Source organism: Paramormyrops kingsleyae, chromosome 24 (genome assembly GCF_048594095.1).
Source record: "Paramormyrops kingsleyae isolate MSU_618 chromosome 24, PKINGS_0.4, whole genome shotgun sequence".
NCBI lineage: Eukaryota > Metazoa > Chordata > Actinopteri > Osteoglossiformes > Mormyridae > Paramormyrops > Paramormyrops kingsleyae.
The window spans coordinates 13,506,185-13,524,025 of record NC_132820.1 but is presented as its reverse complement, the minus strand read 5'-3'; the positions used below and the strand labels follow the sequence as shown (position 1 = coordinate 13,524,025).

Genomic DNA, 17,841 nt, shown 5'->3' with positions numbered 1-17,841 from the left:
CTGCCACTTGCGGCCGGCCCCGCGGAAAGAGCGAGGAGAAGGTCGCTGGACCGGCCGGCTTGCGGGCTGCTTGCGGCTGTGCGCGTACATGTAGCGTGTGTGGGGCAAAGCGGGGGATGCGGCAAGGGGCGATCTCAACTACATCAGTATTAAAGTATATCGCCCATCATCTTACAGGCGCTTTCTGGATCTTTAGCCCAGGTATCGCCGTGTAAATCTGCCTGACGACAGGGTGACAATGTCAAATAAAATGCGCTGTTATGGAAAAATAATAATAATAAATATATATACACACACACACACACACACACACATATATATATACATACATATATATATATATATACATACACACACACATATATATATATATATATATATACACACACACACACACACAGTATGTTAGTGGTAGCCGATGTTCTAGGAGAAACTTTTCAGACATTCGAAGTCAGCACCATGGACAGTGAGAATCATCAACATAAAGTTGAATTAATTCTGACGCAATGAGAACCAGCAATATATCGTCCACCCATCGTGTAAATGTTTGTCCTGTTCGGGGGCGATGGGGAAACAGTAATTCGATGTAATTTTAAAAGTTATACACGAGCTTCCGCAGCTTTTTGATGTATATTCGATGTAGATAAACAATGAAATAATAATGATAACAACAATAATAATTTCTAGCTATCGAAAAGATCAGGGGCCAAGTGATGTTTACCTAGGGCTTGACTTTTTTTCTTAAAGGAAGATTAATTGGCATCGGGGTTAAAATACTCGGGGCCCGAATGATCAGAACAACTATTACAATGTGGACTATAGACGTGCAAGTGAGCCACACGACGAAAAGGAAAACGGTCATCAGCTAGACCTACATTAAGCCATGCCCAAAATTGAGCTTAATCACCAATCCCGGGAGACCACTGTAGGCATTTTCCTCTTAACACATTAATTAACCCAGTTTTAAAGTTGACTGCACAGCAGCTGCCCCGCCTCCAACCGAGCCGCTTTAATGTATAACAGTGATAGAACAAAAACACGGCACGGAAAGTTCAGACTGCTCAGCAATTGGCACAAGGTTCACGGAAACCTTGGACCCTCCGTCCTCATATTAACATCTCAGGATTAGGTGTGGAAGAGAGAGAACATGCCAGAGTTATTAAACGACGATCGATATTAATGAATTAGACGTATATCCTTTGAAGAGGAATACTCTTCGAAATAGACACCAACCAGTGTACATTAAGGGACTTTTACGGATTAGTGTTACATGTACAGGTCTATTAAAGGGAATCCCATACAATGTGACCTTTTAAATTATTCCTGTGTGCCTGAAATATATCGTAGCAGCAATCAGTTCGAAATACTGGTTTTCAAGCATTAATTCACTGACGTTTGGCTCAGAAAATGAAGGGAATACCAAGTAAACATTCAAAACCGCTTGGATGGATATCTGTTTTAGCACCAAGGATTCTGGATCCTGGGACTTAGACACCAGGAAGGTTTGATTTGTTTGGTGCAATAATTAGAATATGCATGGGCATGTTAAACACATAAACTTAAAGATGTACAGTACGGTGCAAAAGTGTTAGGCAGTGAAAAGACATGTCTAAAGCTATTTATCTGGGTAGTAAGTGCACATTTGTTCAGAACAAAAGCAGTTTGACATTAATTAGAACATGCAAGTTAAGAGTTACGTAATAAAAACTAGTAAAAATTTCCTGAGGGGGTTCAGTCTTGTAACGGCAGCTGGCAGGAGGAAGTGACGTCACAGGCACCCGCCAAGGCAGGTAGCGGCAGCTGCCACTAAGGAGCTTGGCAGCTGCCAGTTCTTAGTGGCAGCTGCCACTTCTGTCCGTCGCTAGTGGCGCTTAACAGTGGCAGGTCCCGTTCGAATACAGTGCCTTCCGGGGTACAGAGACAGCCACCGCCGCTCGTGGAAGTAAACCCGAGATGCTGTGCACGGCTACGATAAACTGGAATACGGAAATAAATTGAGGACTTGTTTAATCTTTGTATGACTACGAATTATATTATTGTTGCTGACTGTACATCTCTTTAAGATAATATTTGAGAAAGCAATGATTGTACTGTCGCTAGTGGCGCTAAACAGTGACAGGAGCCGTTCGGGAACAGTGCCTGCCAGTAGTGGCAGGTCTAGTGGCAGCTCTAGTGGCAGGTCACGTGGCAGGTGCCGTTCAGATACAGTAGAGAGGTACCTACCCGCCACTCCTGGAAGTAGCCTAAACCAGAGATTCTGTACATCGGCCAAATGATCAAAAGCAATGATTGTGCTGTCGCTAGTGGCGCTAAACAGTGACAGGAGCCGTTCGGGAACAGTGCCTGCCGGTAGTGGCAGGTCTAGTGGCAGGTCACGTGGCAGCTCTAGTGGCAGGTGCCGTTCAGATACAGTAGAGAGGCACCTACCAACCGCTCATGGAAGTAAACCAGAGATTCTGTGAATCGGCTAGGATAAACTGGGATACGGAAATAAATTGAGGACTTGTTTAATCTTTATATGACTACGAATTATATTATTGTTGCTGACTGTACATCTCTTTAAGATAATATTTGAGAAAACAATGATTGTACTGTCGCTAGTGGCGCTAAATAGTGACAGTAGCCGTTCGGGAACAGTGCCTGCCGGTAGTGGCAGGTCTAGTGGCAGCTCTAGTGGCAGGTCTAGTGGCAGCTCTAGTGGCAGGTGCCGTTCAGATACAGCAGAGAGGCACCTACCTGCCACTCCTGGAAGTAGCCTAAACCAGAGATTCTGTACATCGGCTAAATGATCAAAAGCAATGATTGTACTGTCGCTAGTGGTGCTAAACAGTGACAGGAGCCGTTCGGGAACAGTGCCTGCCGGTAGTGGCAGGTCTAGTGGCAGGTCACGTGGCAGGTCTAGTGGCAGCTCTAGTGGCAGGTGCGTTCAGATACAGTAGAGAGGCACCTACCCGCCAATCCTGGAAGTAGCTTAAACCAGAGATTCTGTACATCGGCTAAATGATCAACTGCAATAGTTCGGTAAAGTTGGAACGATATTGGCAGATTCGAACTTCGCGGCTCAATAAATCTTAAACAAAACGTTCTTACAACACAATATACGGGTCTATTTAACAGTGGTAAGGTAGACAATGAGCTACAACCGGATTTTCGTCCAAACAATATGTATTTACAGAAATACGGATAACATTGCTCCCTATGAGCAGTCCGCTGTCTGAGGAGAGCTTAGGGACCGTCTACAAAGTACAAATCGACAACGGATAATGTCAATAACTTCGCTTCCAAAGAGTGAAGAGCCACCAAAATCACTAAAGGCTTTTGGAATGTTATCATGGTCATACTACACCCCTTAGTTTGGTGAAATGTACCTAAGTCTATTTCTAAAGAATTTATATTAGGAATAACATTCAATAACTTTGCTCCTATCAACTGTACTACCACCAAAATCACTACACACTTCTACAGTCTCATTATGGTCATTTTACAGGACTTAGTTTGGGGAAATGTACCTTAGTCTGTTTTTAATGATTTTTTTAAATTATTTTTATTAGGAATAACTTTCAGTAACTTTGTGACAGTTAAGTGTAGTGTCACCAAAATCACTACAGAACTCTACAGTGTCATCATGGTCGTACTACAACACTTAGTTTGGGGAAATGTCCCCATTTACCCTTTACCATAATTAAATTGCAAAAGTATATAGTAATTTTGGTGGCGCTACAATTGATAGGAGCAAAGTTATTGCATTTTATTTAATAATAATGATTTTTCCCCCAAACTAAGTCCTGTAAAATGACCATAATGAGACTGTAGAAGTGTGTAGTGATTTTGGTGGTAGTACAGTTGATAGGAGCAAAGTTATTGAATGTTATTCCTAATATAAATTCTTTAGAAAGAAGGATTGGCGGGTAGGTGCCTCTCTACTGTATCTGAACGCACCTGCCACTAGAGCTGCCACTAGACCTGCCACGTGACCTGCCACTAGACCTGCCACTACCGGCAGGCACTGTTCCCGAACGGCTCCTGTCACTGTTTAGCACCACTAGCGACAGTACAATCATTGCTTTTGATCATTTAGCCGATGTACAGAATCTCTGGTTTAGGCTACTTCCAGGAGTGGCAGGTAGGTGCCTCTCTGCTGTATCTGAACGGCACCTGCCACTAGAGCTGCCACTAGACCTGCCACTAGAGCTGCCACTAGACCTGCCACTACTGGCAGGCACTGTTCCCGAACGGCTCCTGTCACTGTTTAGCGCCACTAGCGACAGTACAATCATTGCTTTCTCAAATATTATCTTAAAGAGATGTACAGTCAGCAACAATAATATAATTCGTAGTCATACAAAGATTAAACAAGTCCTCAATTTATTTCCGTATTCCAGTTTATCGTAGCCGTGCACAGCATCTCGGGTTTACTTCCACGAGCGGCGGTGGCTGTCTCTGTACCCCGGCAGGCACTGTATTCGAACGGGACCTGCCACTGTTAAGCGCCACTAGCGACGGACAGAAGTGGCAGCTGCCACTAAGAACTGGCAGCTGCCAAGCGCCTTAGTGGCAGCTGCCGCTACCTGCCTTGACGGCTGCCTGTGACGGAGTGGCAGCTGCCGCTGAGAAGTGGCAGCTGCCGCTACCTGCCTTGACGGGTGCCTGTAACGGAGTGGCAGCTGCCGCTAAGAAGTGGCAGCTGCCGCTACCTGCCTTGACGGGTGCCTGTGACGTCACTTCCTCCTGCCAGCTGCCTTTTTGGGACTGAACCCTTACTGAAAATTTCTTGGCCGGCTAGACGAACACGGCTTCTGTTCCCAAACCTCTCCTGTTCCCAAACCTCTCCTCGGTGCTATCACGGTAATAAAGGGTATTCTGAAACCCTTACAACAAAATTAGCCGGAAGCCCCCAGCCTCCCAGGGGATTTTATCGCTGACAGCAGTATTTGAAAATGCCGGAATACTGCTGCTTTTTAAAATACCGTATACCTCGGTTTAATGTCTGGACAGTATGAAAAGTCAGATATGCGGGTACCTCCGACCCTCCTCATGCACCTGCTCACCATAACAACTACAACAACTATTCTTCCTCAACTTCTTCGTTGTTGACCGCTGCTCTGCAAAAGTCAGATCTGCCACCTAATGGAAATACCAAATCAATCTAGCACGTGCGCTGTCGAAGCGCAAGGTTTCCACTGTAGACATAAAAGGGTGAATCTCAATATGCGTGCCCAGTCCAAATACTCAAGAACAGAAGTACAGAGGACGGTGAAAATCCCCAGATGTTGGTCTTGCTCCTCTATAAATATCAAGGATACATCTGTTGCACCCTCACCAAATGAGAACAATCCCAAGATTCACTGCATCTCAAGTTTGTTCTTGGGAGGCAAGTTAGCAAGACTGCCCTTGCCAAGACCACAAATACGATCTTTGTGTTCTTGGTATTGAAAAACACCCAGAATTTTAGCTGCGGCCAATGTGCGTGTAGCCATCTGCAGCCAACCCCCGATGATGAAAATTACGTCAAGTCCCCTCATCCGCAAGCGAAAGCCCACTTAGAAAAGTGAAATACGAACTGACCTTCACCAGACATGGTTAGGCGCTGTCAGGGGGATCAGGGTATCCGTTACCCAGGTATAGGTACCATGTTGGACTACGTATTTCACCTGGCAATGTATCGTCAAAGAGCCAATTATATTTTCAACCGGCATTTGTCACCACTTCAGGACATTCTCCGTTTAGGAACAGACTCTCATTATTGAGCTGAATTCCCCCTGAAGTACCGACTGAACAGACGCAAAGCAGGAAACCACATTTCTGCGGGCTGCCTGAACAAACAGGCATTCAACTCAATACACCGCTGATCCATCACATAAAACCTAAACAGAAATAAGATCTCTCAATAAATAACAAAAACAAACACACTTTTGGAGGTTGATCCCTGGCAGGCAGCAAGAAGAAAACCCATTATGAAGCCACAAGAGAATAAAAGCAGCAGATAAGACAGCAACAGTCGCTAGTGTTTTATTTTTAACAGCACACACAGACCCAGAGCGTGACTGACAGGAGAAGCTTCTTGGTTGGTAAACTCTCGATTGCCTGGGGAGTGCGTACAGGCAGGAAGGGGACACGTTTTAAAACATGTTCTTGGTAAGAAAAAACGCACGTCTTGTTCTCTTTCTTAACTTATGAAAAGGAAACACAAAGCTGATCACATTATTCAATCATGTGTCATTCCGTGTACACAAAGTCTGCTGATTACTGAGGCTAAACGGCACTCCCACTACTCACACACTCATGTTATTTTGACATGTCTTGTTCCTGCTCATTCAGCCTTGGTGTATTGTCAGAGCAGTCCCTTAAAAATAGCAAGAAAGTAATATTATCAGAAAGTTGTTTTTTTTAAATGCCGTCTGGAACTTAATACAAGTTTTTAGCAACTACAGACATCCAGAGACTTGGACTGCAGTTGAAGAAAAAAATTGGAGATCTCCCCAAAAACATTCAGCCTGACCAGCGACACGAATGGCCTCACCGCAGTAAGCCGGGGACCTCCCAGCAATCCGGCCGAGCTTGCCGACACGAGTGAGACACATTTAGGGGACGGGGGGGGGGGGGGGGGGGGGAGTTGGAGTAAGGGAAGTGGGGAGAGAGATAGAGAGACGCCTATGCTGTGCTTTAACTGATTTCTAAAGAACGAGATGCAGAAATCAGGTGCAAATGATCAAGAAGTACTGAGGTGGGGGCTTGTGGGGGGAAGGGGACGGCCTCACGGGCTGGCTTGACAGGAGTTCTGTGTGCTGACAGCATTTTCCGAGCGAAAACAGCCAGCGAACCCCCGCGCGCACCAACACATCGGGAGCCCAAGACGGCAACGGCAGGGGCTTCACAGACAAGACTCCGCTACAGAAACGTATAAAACCGGGGGCTCCGTCTGTCCCAGCGTCCGCTGCCGGTGCTCCCAGAATCCCCCGAAAATGCCAGCGGCAGTGTTCATCTCCCGGGGCCTCGTCTCTCTGGGCCTGCGCCTGCGCCCCACCAGGGCAGGGGGGGAGGGCAAAGACACTACACTTTTCAGAGGTGTGGGGGGGAGTGTGGGAGAATCCGTCGGCAGTCAATGGGGAGGGCTTCAAAAAAAATGGAAAAAAGAAAACCAAAAAAACATGATTGGGCCATAAGAAGCCCCACTGGGCCAATCACCAGAGTCGATGCTGGTGGAGGTTTCTGCTGAGGACGGAGCGGACGTCTGCAGTGAACCTGAGAGAATGAGAGGGAGGTTGTAATGACTTTTTGTCAAGAGAAACATACTGGCATGTCATTCTCGGCCCAGGTGCATTGTGGGAGCTGGAATTCAAATCCTGACACTTACCGTAGTGCGTCCAGCATGGGCAGCAGGTTGAGAAGTGCAGTGTCACTGGGGTCACTGAACCATGACTTTATGGGTATTGCATTGTCTGCAAGGCAAACCGGAGTCAAACAGGAAGTGAGGTAAACGGCGACATTCTGAGTACAGACGAAGGCGGCGTACGCACAGCATCTGCAGTTCACCTGCAGGCCATCGGGGGGGCGGGGCAGCTTGCTGACACTCACCTGGGTGGCCCCTGTAGGCTCCTGGCGAGTTGTCCAGGATGACTATGCTGGAGAGGTCACTGTGTACCACAGAGAGGTCTTTGATGTAACTGCCCAGGTCGAGTGTACAGTGCTGCGGAAAGGAAAGGTGAGATCCTCCACGTGACAGTGCAACAGTGAGTCAAAAAGTGTGACAGGGCAGTGAGTCAGACAGCCGGCGGAGCGGGGGGGGGCGCCAGGAGTTACCTGCCGGTAGTATCTGCGCTTCAGGATGCTCCTGTTGTTATCAAGTCTGTCGGCCACGGCGGAGCCGTAGATCTCCATGCTGGCGGTAAACACCACCAGCTCGTACCACTGACTCACCTGCGGGGGAGGACAGGATCGGTGAATCCTAAGAGAGAAACGGGGGAGGCCTTTCTGCTGTTTCTCAGTCAAGGTGTTCTGAGGTGCATTTTGAGTTGTCAGAGTCACTGTGTCATGGGGTCACGGTGGCCCCCGGGAGTTACACTGTCACCCCAGGACTGATGGTTAAAGATGCTGGCAACAGAACCCACATTTTATCGCATTACAACCGATACTAGGACCGATGGATGGTGGAGACCCGGCGATCGCCACTGACGGTGGGTGGGAGGGTCACAGATCAGCAGGGCAGCACAAAAGGGTCAAACCCAGAGGCTACAGCAGATACTGACATTTGGCTTTTTTTTTTGAGAAAGGAGGGTCAGGATCCCTCATGCACCTGGGGGGCGTTACTCAAAGGGCCAATGGTGAACCCTGGGATCTGAACCAGCAACCTTCTGATTACACAAACGGTGCCCCAGCCACGCTGAAATGCCACGCTGTCACCTGACCTCCAGATAAAAGAGCAGCGATTTCCACTCACCACTTCCAGGAAGAAGTCCACGTGTGGCCTTTTATGCACAAAGAACCTGACCGGGTGCTTATCTATCACCACCTGGAAGAGAAGGGGACAGAAACAACATGTCACGGACGCCATCCTACCCCCCACGGCACAGGAACACTCGCTGAGCATGCTCAGTTGTGAAAGTGTGCTTTGGTGCCGAGGATCAAGGTGCATTGTGGGTAATACTGCAGGTCCCAGGGTTACATACTGTTTTCAGTGTTGTAAACCTTTAAAAACAAAGCAGTCCCAACTGTTAACCCTTTCAGGCATCCTAAGGGAGCATCTATACCAGGGGTGTCAAACTCCAGTCCTGGGGGGCCAGAGCTCTATGTAGCTTAGTTCTATCCCTGTTCCACGACAAATGATTCAGCTCAAATGCTGTGTGGTAATTAGCCCAAGGAGTTGAATCAGGTGTGTTAAATGAGGGGAAACCCAAAAATGTGCAGGGCTCTGGCCCCCCAGGACTGGAGTTTGACACCCCTGATCTATATGCATGAAAGGTGCTGAATGAGGCGAGGACGTAAAGACACAGGAAGTCGCACGTGTCAGACAAGAGGGGGGTGGAAAAGCAGGCTCACTTTGAGGATGAAGTCCGGCGGGGTGCCGGGCCGCACACTGGGCCTCAGGACGCCGTCGTGGTGCGAGTGGATTAGCGTCTCATCCAGGTCCAGCACCAGAACCTTCCTCTTAACTGCATCTGAAAGGTGTAGAGCCCCCTCCTAATCAAATGCACTGGCTACTTGATAATTTACCGAATGTAATAACCATACCTATTTATGCAGCTGGATATTTCAGGGTAATTCACACAGGCCCCCAGATGGGATACCAACCTACTGAAACTGTTCCCTTCCGCAAGTCACCTGCGTAGACCAGTCATACCGCCTTTTACCATTACATTTAATTAGACCCAACAACCTTCTGATCACATGCACGGCCACCTAACCGCCTGAGCCACGCCCTCCCCCACCACGTCTACAGGCCTGGTGTGGGCCAGAGCCTCCAGGACCCCAGGAGGGAAGCATATACTTACTGAGCCGGCTTCTGGAGATGGACGACAGGGGTAAGAGGTCGTAACGCACTGTCTGATACTGGATGATCTGCAGCAGGGGGGACACAGGAATCGGGGCGGGGGGGGGAAGATGACAGCAATACAGGCCATTACTTCGGGTACCTTGAGTTTTGCATTCTCACCAGCTTGATGCCGATATCTTGGGGATCTTTACATGAGCAACGCGATAATGCCAACCTACACGATTCTCGTGCCTCGATACTATCAGGCAAACATGTAAATAAATACTTTTAACCTGTCAGAAGACTCTTTGCATGTTAATAAATTCAGCCTTCATAGTATAAGCTTCAGGCAGTTAATAAACAGTGGCATTTCTTGTTGATAAGAGTTTGACTTTTCGATCATCTCGGTATTTCAGTAATGTGCACTTTACCAGCTATAATGTTGTTCCACAGCATGACAATGTTAAACCATGACTCTATATATATATTATCTTAGAATAGATACATATCTAACTCTATATAAATCATGGGTGCAAAATCGGACAATGTGTTCGACCAATATATTAGTTAAGTTCTCCCCAAGCGAGCTTGATGGGCCGAATGGCCTCCTCTCGTTTGTATAGTTCTTATGTTCTAATAGGACCTGCTGTCACATGCAATGACATCAGATACGTCTGTTACAGTGTGTCCAAATTGAGCCTTTTCCTTTCCAAACAAACAGTCGTTTGTTGCTAAGCAAGCTGTCAGCCTACTAACAAGTGGGTGTCTCACTTAAATGTGAGAGCAGTGTTTCTCAGCCCAGTGCTCGTGCACCACCAGACAATTCCACATTTTTGTTTTCCCCCAGCTTGCTGCACATCTGAACCAAACAATCAGGAACACCACATCCGTGCATACTAAAACAACAGAAGTTAATTTGCCAGCTGTGTATGATTTCCTTATATTGATAAGACTAATTTATATCAAGATTTCTGTGAAGACCTTTTTAGGGCACGCGTCATCAGTTACTCTAAGCATGCCTGTTACTTTGTACATGCGCCTATTATGCATGTTGCTATTCTTTAATAAAAAAATAAAAACAGGACTTTTTTTTCTCGTGTCGATTTGTTCGCTCACCGTGCGGAGGTGCTTCCTGAGAATGCACAATATGAAGCCCCATATTCTGGACGTGACTCCGAGGAAAGTGCGGATCCAGAGTAAACACTGCCGGGTCTTCAGCATGTCGACGACGTAGAAAAGGGACAACGAAAGGGATCGGAGAAGCGGGGAGAGAAGGTATATTCCACACAGGCGTGAAGCCAGTCCCCAAAGGGGACCACCCTCCCAGGACCACCACAAAGTACCACAGAGTCGTATGCGATTAGCCTGTCCGAATGAGAACCAAGCAAGCAAACTGCTCTGTCTTGTTAACTGGCTTGCTAGTGTGAGATCAGTTCTTCGATGTCGCATTCACCTATTAAAATTAAAATATAAAATACGAAAAAATGGCAAATTATAAATTTGACATTAAAAATGCAATGTGCAAAAAGCAGGCAGTCAACCAAGTTGCAGACCGGTATTCCTAGGCTGCTGACCCTATGTGGTCTAGACTCTAGTACTCTTTAAGACTGGCTTATTTTAACCTCAGAAACTTCTCATTTTTGCACGCTACCGCGGACAAATGACAAACACTACCAAAAAGTACAACGACACCAAGAGTGCATTTCAGTTATCAGTGAATTCAGAACCTTACTGCGAGTCGCCATTGCCGTTCTTACGTCACTTCCGCGAAGGGAAAAACTGGAATTTTTTCCCCTCGGTCGCTGGATCTGTTCTCAATTCGACCGCCGTACTCTGCTCAACTTTGCTGCTTTTCCCTTTTTTCATTTGTATTTAAAGTCATCTCATGTAGACCAAAATATAGCGAATGCTGTATATTTTTATTTGCGGTTACATTAAGGACTGAGACATGCTTTTCTGCTATTAGTCATTTGAATGAATAGTTTTAAGCTTTACCTAACTATTTTTCTGCAACGACTTCCGTTATTTAGAGCTCAGTCAGATAGATATAGTCTGGTGGGCAATAACTTTCACCAGTTGTTGATGTCAAAATATAGCGTTAATAGTAAATATAACTTATTCTAAATCGTTTGAACAGTTTTATCAGTTGAAAAAGTTTTATATATAATTATAAGTGCATGATTTAACGCACCATTATTTAGATACATCGTGCATTCCTCATAGTGTCATGTCATAGACACTGACAGCGATCTCTGGATCAGATCCGACTTGAATAATCATGCTGAATAGCTACTTATGCTATGTGTAGATCTATAACAAACCAATTGCATTTAAACAACAGAAAAACACAGATTCTATGCCAACGTGTACATGGGATAGTGACTGACTTAAAGACAATTTTAAATTCTACAGATTGGCCTATAGGAAAATTGAAGTTTGGGTGTAAAGGAATTATTCAATAGTACAGTATCAGTTACCTAATTTAATTCAATAATTTTGGTTAACAGTGATAAACAAAAGTAACAGTTTTATATTTTAAAAGTAAATTTTATGAATCAGTATTCATAAAATTGTTGCTAAGACTGATGACGAATTCTTTTTTCAGACTTTTAATATTACATCACAGTTTATTGATGGAGGTTATCTGAGATCAGTCGATCAGGATTTGGAGGAGGAACCAATAAAATAAACAAAGACAACTGACAAAAAAGCTTTTTTCGGAAGTATTTGAAGAGTTTTCGTGGGTTTTAGCTACGGTACCTGACGCTTGATAAGCGAAACCCAGGAAGACTACATTACCCATAGGACTCAGAACTAATAGCGACGTTCCTGTGGAGAACGTAGGGGGCGCTCGTGGAGCCGGTGCCCATAGTCACTGGTCATGGTGACGCTATAGAGACGTGAGCACGCAGGGCTCTGAGGGGAGGCGAATTTGAGAACTTTCTCTGTGTGCTGAAGAAGAAAAAGGAGAATTTATGTTTGTTTAAACATATTTGCTTCAGGGTCTTTCAGCAACGCCGCTGCAGGGAAAAAAACGTCTTAGAACCACCTTAAGGAGTTTACAGCAACCGGCCCGACGACGACGCTCGAAGCGGGGAGACCGCGCTAAGCTAGCTGGCTAACTGTCTCCGAGGACTTACCGGGACCGACTGTCTGACAGTTATTTCGGAGCGAGGGCGACGGCGGCGGGGGGTGGCGGTGGTGCCCCCCGAACTGCGCTTTTCCTTTCTCCGGACTGGTTGAAGACAAAGGGCCGCTGTGTCGCCCTAGAGCGGCCGCCTGCTTCCCTGGCCGGAGCTGCGGCTCCGTAGTGCCGGGGAGAAGAGCACGACGCAGACCGCTGCCGACCGAGAGGCCCCCCGGGTGACAATGCTTGGGATTATGGCCGAGCATCAAGGTGCCGCCACTTTGCTCTCCGCCCGTCAGAATCACATGATAGCCAGGATAGTGCCGGAGCAGGGGGCGAATCGGCGCGTTTTAAAGGGTGGCTCGCAAGCGAAAGCCGCCTCGACTCGGACGGCTAAGCCGTCAGGAGACCCCGCCGATCGCGTCCACCGGGCGCGGTTGCAAACGTCGGTGGTGCCGGCGGCGAGGCTGGGTGGGGGAGCCGGCAGGAGATGGAGGGGCTAGCCGAATGGGGGAGGGAAGAGAGGCTGCAATAAGTGCTTGTTCTATTTAAAAAGAAACTTTATCGGTCATGGGTGGCTGTGTAGGGGGGCTTCCCCTCGCAGCCTGCCTCTTTACCCGTGTAGCTAATGTCACCCTGGATGGACGTATGGCCGGGCTGATTTGCTGCTTTTACAAGCGGCTCTAGCGCAGCCATTTATCCAGATGGCACCGGTACGACTCGTCCGTCTGTAGAAAGCCGAGCAAAGGCAGCGTTTTTATTTTATCAGGCTGACTGGGCAGTGATCTCTAATGTGTGGTTAAAGAATAGTCGGGGGGGGGGGGGTGTTTCGAAGTAACCTTAATTAACCAGCTAGTTAGCTGCACCAACTAATCTCGCTGCAGCCTGACCGTAGCCGAGTCTTTTGGCGTTTGGGCCGCACGTTGTCGAAACGTACAGGAGCCGGCGCTTTGATTTCCTGTGTTTGCCTGGTGGAGGGGGGGAGGCCGTGTGCCGACCGCGACGCGTTGGGTGCCCTGGAGCTCACTGTCTTTTTCTGCTTTTTCCACAGACACGATACGGAAGTGCAAGGCGGAGTCCCCGGTGAGTGAGCCGCCGGGCCGGGGTTCTCGGCCGGCCCCGTCACTCTCACCTCGCAATTTGCATGCGTTTTTTTTTTCACTGCGCATGAAGCATAATCTTGTGGTTGATAGCTTTAGTCATCGGTGATGCCGCTGACAAATGCATGATTTTACCCGTCGTAAAGACTTAAACCGCATATTATTTCAGGCCCGAGTGATATTTGGAAGTTCTGTTAATAGCTATGCTATGTCCGTGCTGTGTGTAAAGCCGTGTGAATTTGCTGCCACATAATCCTGAACAAAAATAACTTTTCCACTAGTTATCCCTGCTAAATATGCACGGTTGGTGTAGCTGAACCTCATTGCAAAATACGGGCCGGTTATCGGCCGAGTTAATCTGTAACTGGTGAGCCGCTGCACACACAGCCGATCCTAACTGTACACATAAATTGGTCCTCGGTGACGAGGTGCACCGAATGACGTCATCTCTGACGCTGAGCTCATGAATAATGTATGAGATCAACTAATTGCTGCCTTAGACAGTGGACAGAGCAGTGCTGGCCTCCTTCAGAGATGGATGTGTATGAATGTAACATTTGGATGTCTCCTCAGCCTCAGGAGAGGAGGAAAAGGACTGTAGAGGATTTCAACAACTTCTGCAGCTTCGTCCTGGCTTATGCTGGCTACATTCCCTCCACCAAAGAGGTGCGTTTCCTGTTTCGATGACTGTGTCTCAGGGACAGGTGTGGCTGAAGCTCTGTTTGACCGTGTCAATCCCCCCCCCCCCCCCCCTCCAGGAAAGGCCGTGGTCCCCAGCATCCTCCAGCTCCCCACACAGCTCCGGAGCCTCGGGCGAGGGGGGTGTCGGGGCAGTTGGCGGAGGGGGCGCAGGCTCGGACATGCGCACCATCCACACGTTCGTGCGGAAGGCACGTGCCAACAAGGGCAAAGCCCCCCATCACCGGCCACACTCGGAGGGCACTGCGCTAGACAAGATGCGCTTGAAGGACTCCCTGTTCGAGGGCCGGCCGGGCAGCAAGGCGGAGCACAAGAAGGACAGGAAGCTGAAGAAGCTGTCCCTGGGCGGCGAGAAGAGAGCGCGCATCAAGCGCAGCAAGAGCCCTAAGCTGCTCAAGGGCCCCAAGAAGCTGAAGAGTTCAGTGAAGAGTGAGACTGACTCAGAGACAGGCCCCACTCACAGAGAGGAGCTGGACACAGGGGAAGACGCGTCGGATCAGAGCATGCAGCTGCCGCGGCCGGATCTCAAGGGGATGCTGGAGGAGGAGTCGACCCGAGAGGCGGAGATGAGCTCGAGCGAAGGAGAGACGTGGATCGCCGACGAGGACATTATGGTGGAGTCGGGTGAGTGTCGCCGGGATTGGTGGGCTGGGAGGGTCAGGAAATGCCAGGCGGACATTAGGTTTTGCCCGAGTGTCAGGATTTCATTCATTCAAATTTTTACCAGAAAATTAGTGCAACCTGGGCATGTGTGGCTCAATATATTGCAATTGAAAAGGACATTGGTTCAAATCCTAGGACTGGTGGAGGGATCTCACTGTTGGGCCCCTGAGCAGGGCTCTTAAGCCTCAATTGTTCCAGGGACTGGATGACCCTGCTTTCTCATAAAAGAAGTATGACACTTTGATTAAAAGTGTCTTATAAATAAATAAAATGGAAAATGTCTGCTGCATGTGTGTCTGTGTACAATGGTGTGGAACGGCAAGCTTCTCAGTTGAGCCAGCAGGGTGCGCTGCACTGCTTATGTGTGATTTCAAGGTGGTTTAGTGGTGTGGGGAGGGATTTTTCACTGCGATGCTGACAGTGCTCCTCCGGTCCCCAGGCGACGACTCGTGGGACCTGATTACCTGTTACTGCGGGAAGCCCTTCGCCGGGAGGCCTATGATCGAGTGTAACCAGTGCGCGGTCTGGGTGCACCTCTCCTGCGCCAAGATCCGCAAGTCCAACGTGCCGGACGTCTTCTACTGCCACAAGTGCAGGGACTGCCGCCAGGACCGGCGTCCGGCTCACAGGAAGGACCCCTGAGCGGGTCGGGGGCCCCCTGCCGTCCCTTCCTCCGCGCTCTGAGATGGGTCACACATCCACGACGCCTGCCCACCCTGACCCCGTTTCTGAGAAACTATCCTTTGGTCACCTGTACGTGGTACTTTCCTGAAGCCCTGTCCTCTCTGTGGGAATACAAGGTGACTCCCCTGCAGGGGGAGCTCTGGAGCACTGCTGGGATACCCCAGGATGATGATAATCTGCCCTGTGTAGTCAGTGTTACCTGAAGTATCGAAAAGACTATGATCAATGCCCATCCGGGTGGTCCGGCAGGGAGTTTGGACTTGGCGCTAATGCTAGTGTATCGACTCAGCTGTTACACTGACGCGATGAACAGACGCCACATACTCTTATGGAGACATGTAAAGCAGTAACCAAAAGCCATATCCTCAACTATCCTACTGATCTCTTTGTCTGTTACTGAGGCTGCATGGATGTCTGACTACAGTTCCCATGATGCAACAGGCTCAGCTCAGTTTGCAGTTTCTGACCTCATGCCTCGTCCCAGTTCTTAGCAAATGAGTTATTCTCTAGGTTCCGTATGGGATGAATCGGACCTGTTGGAAGCGAATAAATGAGTAATTTGCAGCTGTAAGCTGGTGGGATGTGACCCTGGTTCTATGCCAGGACGATGTTCTTGTTTGGTGTCCCGGGCTGCAGTGCAGGATCCCGGGACTCGTCGCATCACTCTAACAGTCTCTGTCCCTGGGCAAGCAGAAACCATCAATATTTTTTGATTGTACAAAAATGCATTCGATGGGTTTCTGCAAAGCTGCAGACAGCCAAACTGCCCTGCTGATGGGGTTTGTATTGTACGTTTTTAATTAAAAAAGAATCTGCTTTTGTGTCAGACAGCCTGGTCTCAGGTATCGTATCCTAACATTGGAGGACAGTAACTGAGCTTCTCCCATAAATCCCATGATTGAAATTCATGTAAAATTTCTTTAGTATTAATGTGGGGCTGAGTGTACTGGCACTCCTAAAAGAGACCCCCTTTCATAATCGCTGTTATAATTGTTGGTATCATGAGATGCTATCTTCCTTTCCTCTACAAACCTAAGTTAGTCTCCATGTCTCCGTAAGTGCAGCTTTGATGTTTAGTTGAGCTTGCTGGTATTAACCATAATTAGGAGTTTGCTGTTGTGAAGAGAATCAGCTGAAATGTGTTGATGTGAGTTGAATGAGCTCGTGGGTCAATCCTGGCCGTAGAAGTTCGGGGGTTTCCCCCCTGTAGTCCTCACCGATTGCCTACTCTCAGAAGAGCGGCACGTAAGCACAAAATGGCTTGTACATGTCGTCAGTGGAGCGTCTGGAAACAGCTGCTGCTTTCGTCCACTAGAGGGAGCAGCATTGACAAGGTGACGCATACTACAGGTAAACTAAACGCGGTTCTCCCCTGCTTCCTCAAAAACTCGTCTCTTCACATTTTAACAAATAGGCCTATACTTATATAAACATACAAAACTGGGAGAGCGTGAATATTTTTATGATTTCAAATACAGGCTTAAACACTTTCTTGATGCATCGTGGCACATTTTAAGATTGTTTCAGCGTTTCGCAGTTATGGGTGCTTTGTGGTCAAGGCTGGTTGTGTCTTTGAAACGCGTTGAAGATACCGGACCGCAGAGAAGGGAGGCGTTGCAATTGTAATTTAATGGTTCTCAGTTTTTGCTTTTCTTTGTCCTGTAAAAAGAGTTGACTGCTCCGGAAACAGTTTAGAATCACCATTATTATTAGTTTATGTATCTAACTTTTGAAAGCCTTTTTTTTTTCTTTTAAATTATTTTGTGTATAGAAAAGTTGACGCTGCTGGTTATACCTTCCTTTTCGTTTGGGTTATGTCGCTATGGGAGTTTTGGGGAGAGTCGTGCCCTTGCCCGCCACACTGAACATCCCTCGTTTTGGTACATTTACTTTAAGTCCTTCCAATATTTGTAAATATGTCATAAATGTAAAAGAGCGGAAGAAAGCCAAGTAAATGCTATATTTTTGGCATCATATATTGTTTCTTTAGTAACTGTAGCTTGAGAAATAAAGACTTTGCTTTCTTTTCGAGGAGTTTGCGTTTGCTTTGTTTGGTACACGCCTCATCTATTGGAAGTATGAAGTGTTTAATTCAAGTC

General features: G+C 47.6%; 2 protein-coding genes across 4 annotated transcripts; one reads left to right on the top strand and one right to left on the bottom strand.

Moving 5' to 3' along the window:
* Positions 1 to 6,596: 6,596 nt before the first annotated feature.
* Positions 6,597 to 11,682, bottom strand: LOC111850652 (CTD nuclear envelope phosphatase 1A-like). Of its 3 annotated transcripts, none has more exons than XM_023824777.2 (9): positions 11,197 to 11,682; positions 10,586 to 10,922; positions 9,489 to 9,555; positions 9,037 to 9,155; positions 8,438 to 8,509; positions 7,801 to 7,917; positions 7,576 to 7,687; positions 7,355 to 7,439; positions 6,597 to 7,242 (listed from the first exon to the last, which is right to left on the bottom strand). In XM_023824777.2, the coding sequence occupies exons 2-9, from the start codon at positions 10,916 to 10,918 to the stop codon at positions 7,182 to 7,184; spliced, it is 966 nt and encodes a 321-aa protein (XP_023680545.1). In that variant the 5' UTR covers positions 10,919 to 10,922; positions 11,197 to 11,682; the 3' UTR covers positions 6,597 to 7,181. The 3 variants fall into 3 exon arrangements, with proteins under 3 accessions (XP_023680545.1, XP_023680544.1, XP_023680543.1); XM_023824776.2 differs by having other exon boundaries at positions 11,202 to 11,682; XM_023824775.2 differs by having other exon boundaries at positions 10,586 to 11,682.
* Positions 11,683 to 11,739: 57 nt separating this feature from the next.
* Positions 11,740 to 17,771, top strand: LOC111850653 (PHD finger protein 23B-like). Its single transcript, XM_023824778.2, has 5 exons — positions 11,740 to 12,866; positions 13,648 to 13,679; positions 14,270 to 14,362; positions 14,455 to 15,019; positions 15,498 to 17,771. The coding sequence occupies exons 1-5, from the start codon at positions 12,839 to 12,841 to the stop codon at positions 15,698 to 15,700; spliced, it is 921 nt and encodes a 306-aa protein (XP_023680546.2). The 5' UTR covers positions 11,740 to 12,838; the 3' UTR covers positions 15,701 to 17,771.
* Positions 17,772 to 17,841: the final 70 nt, after the last annotated feature.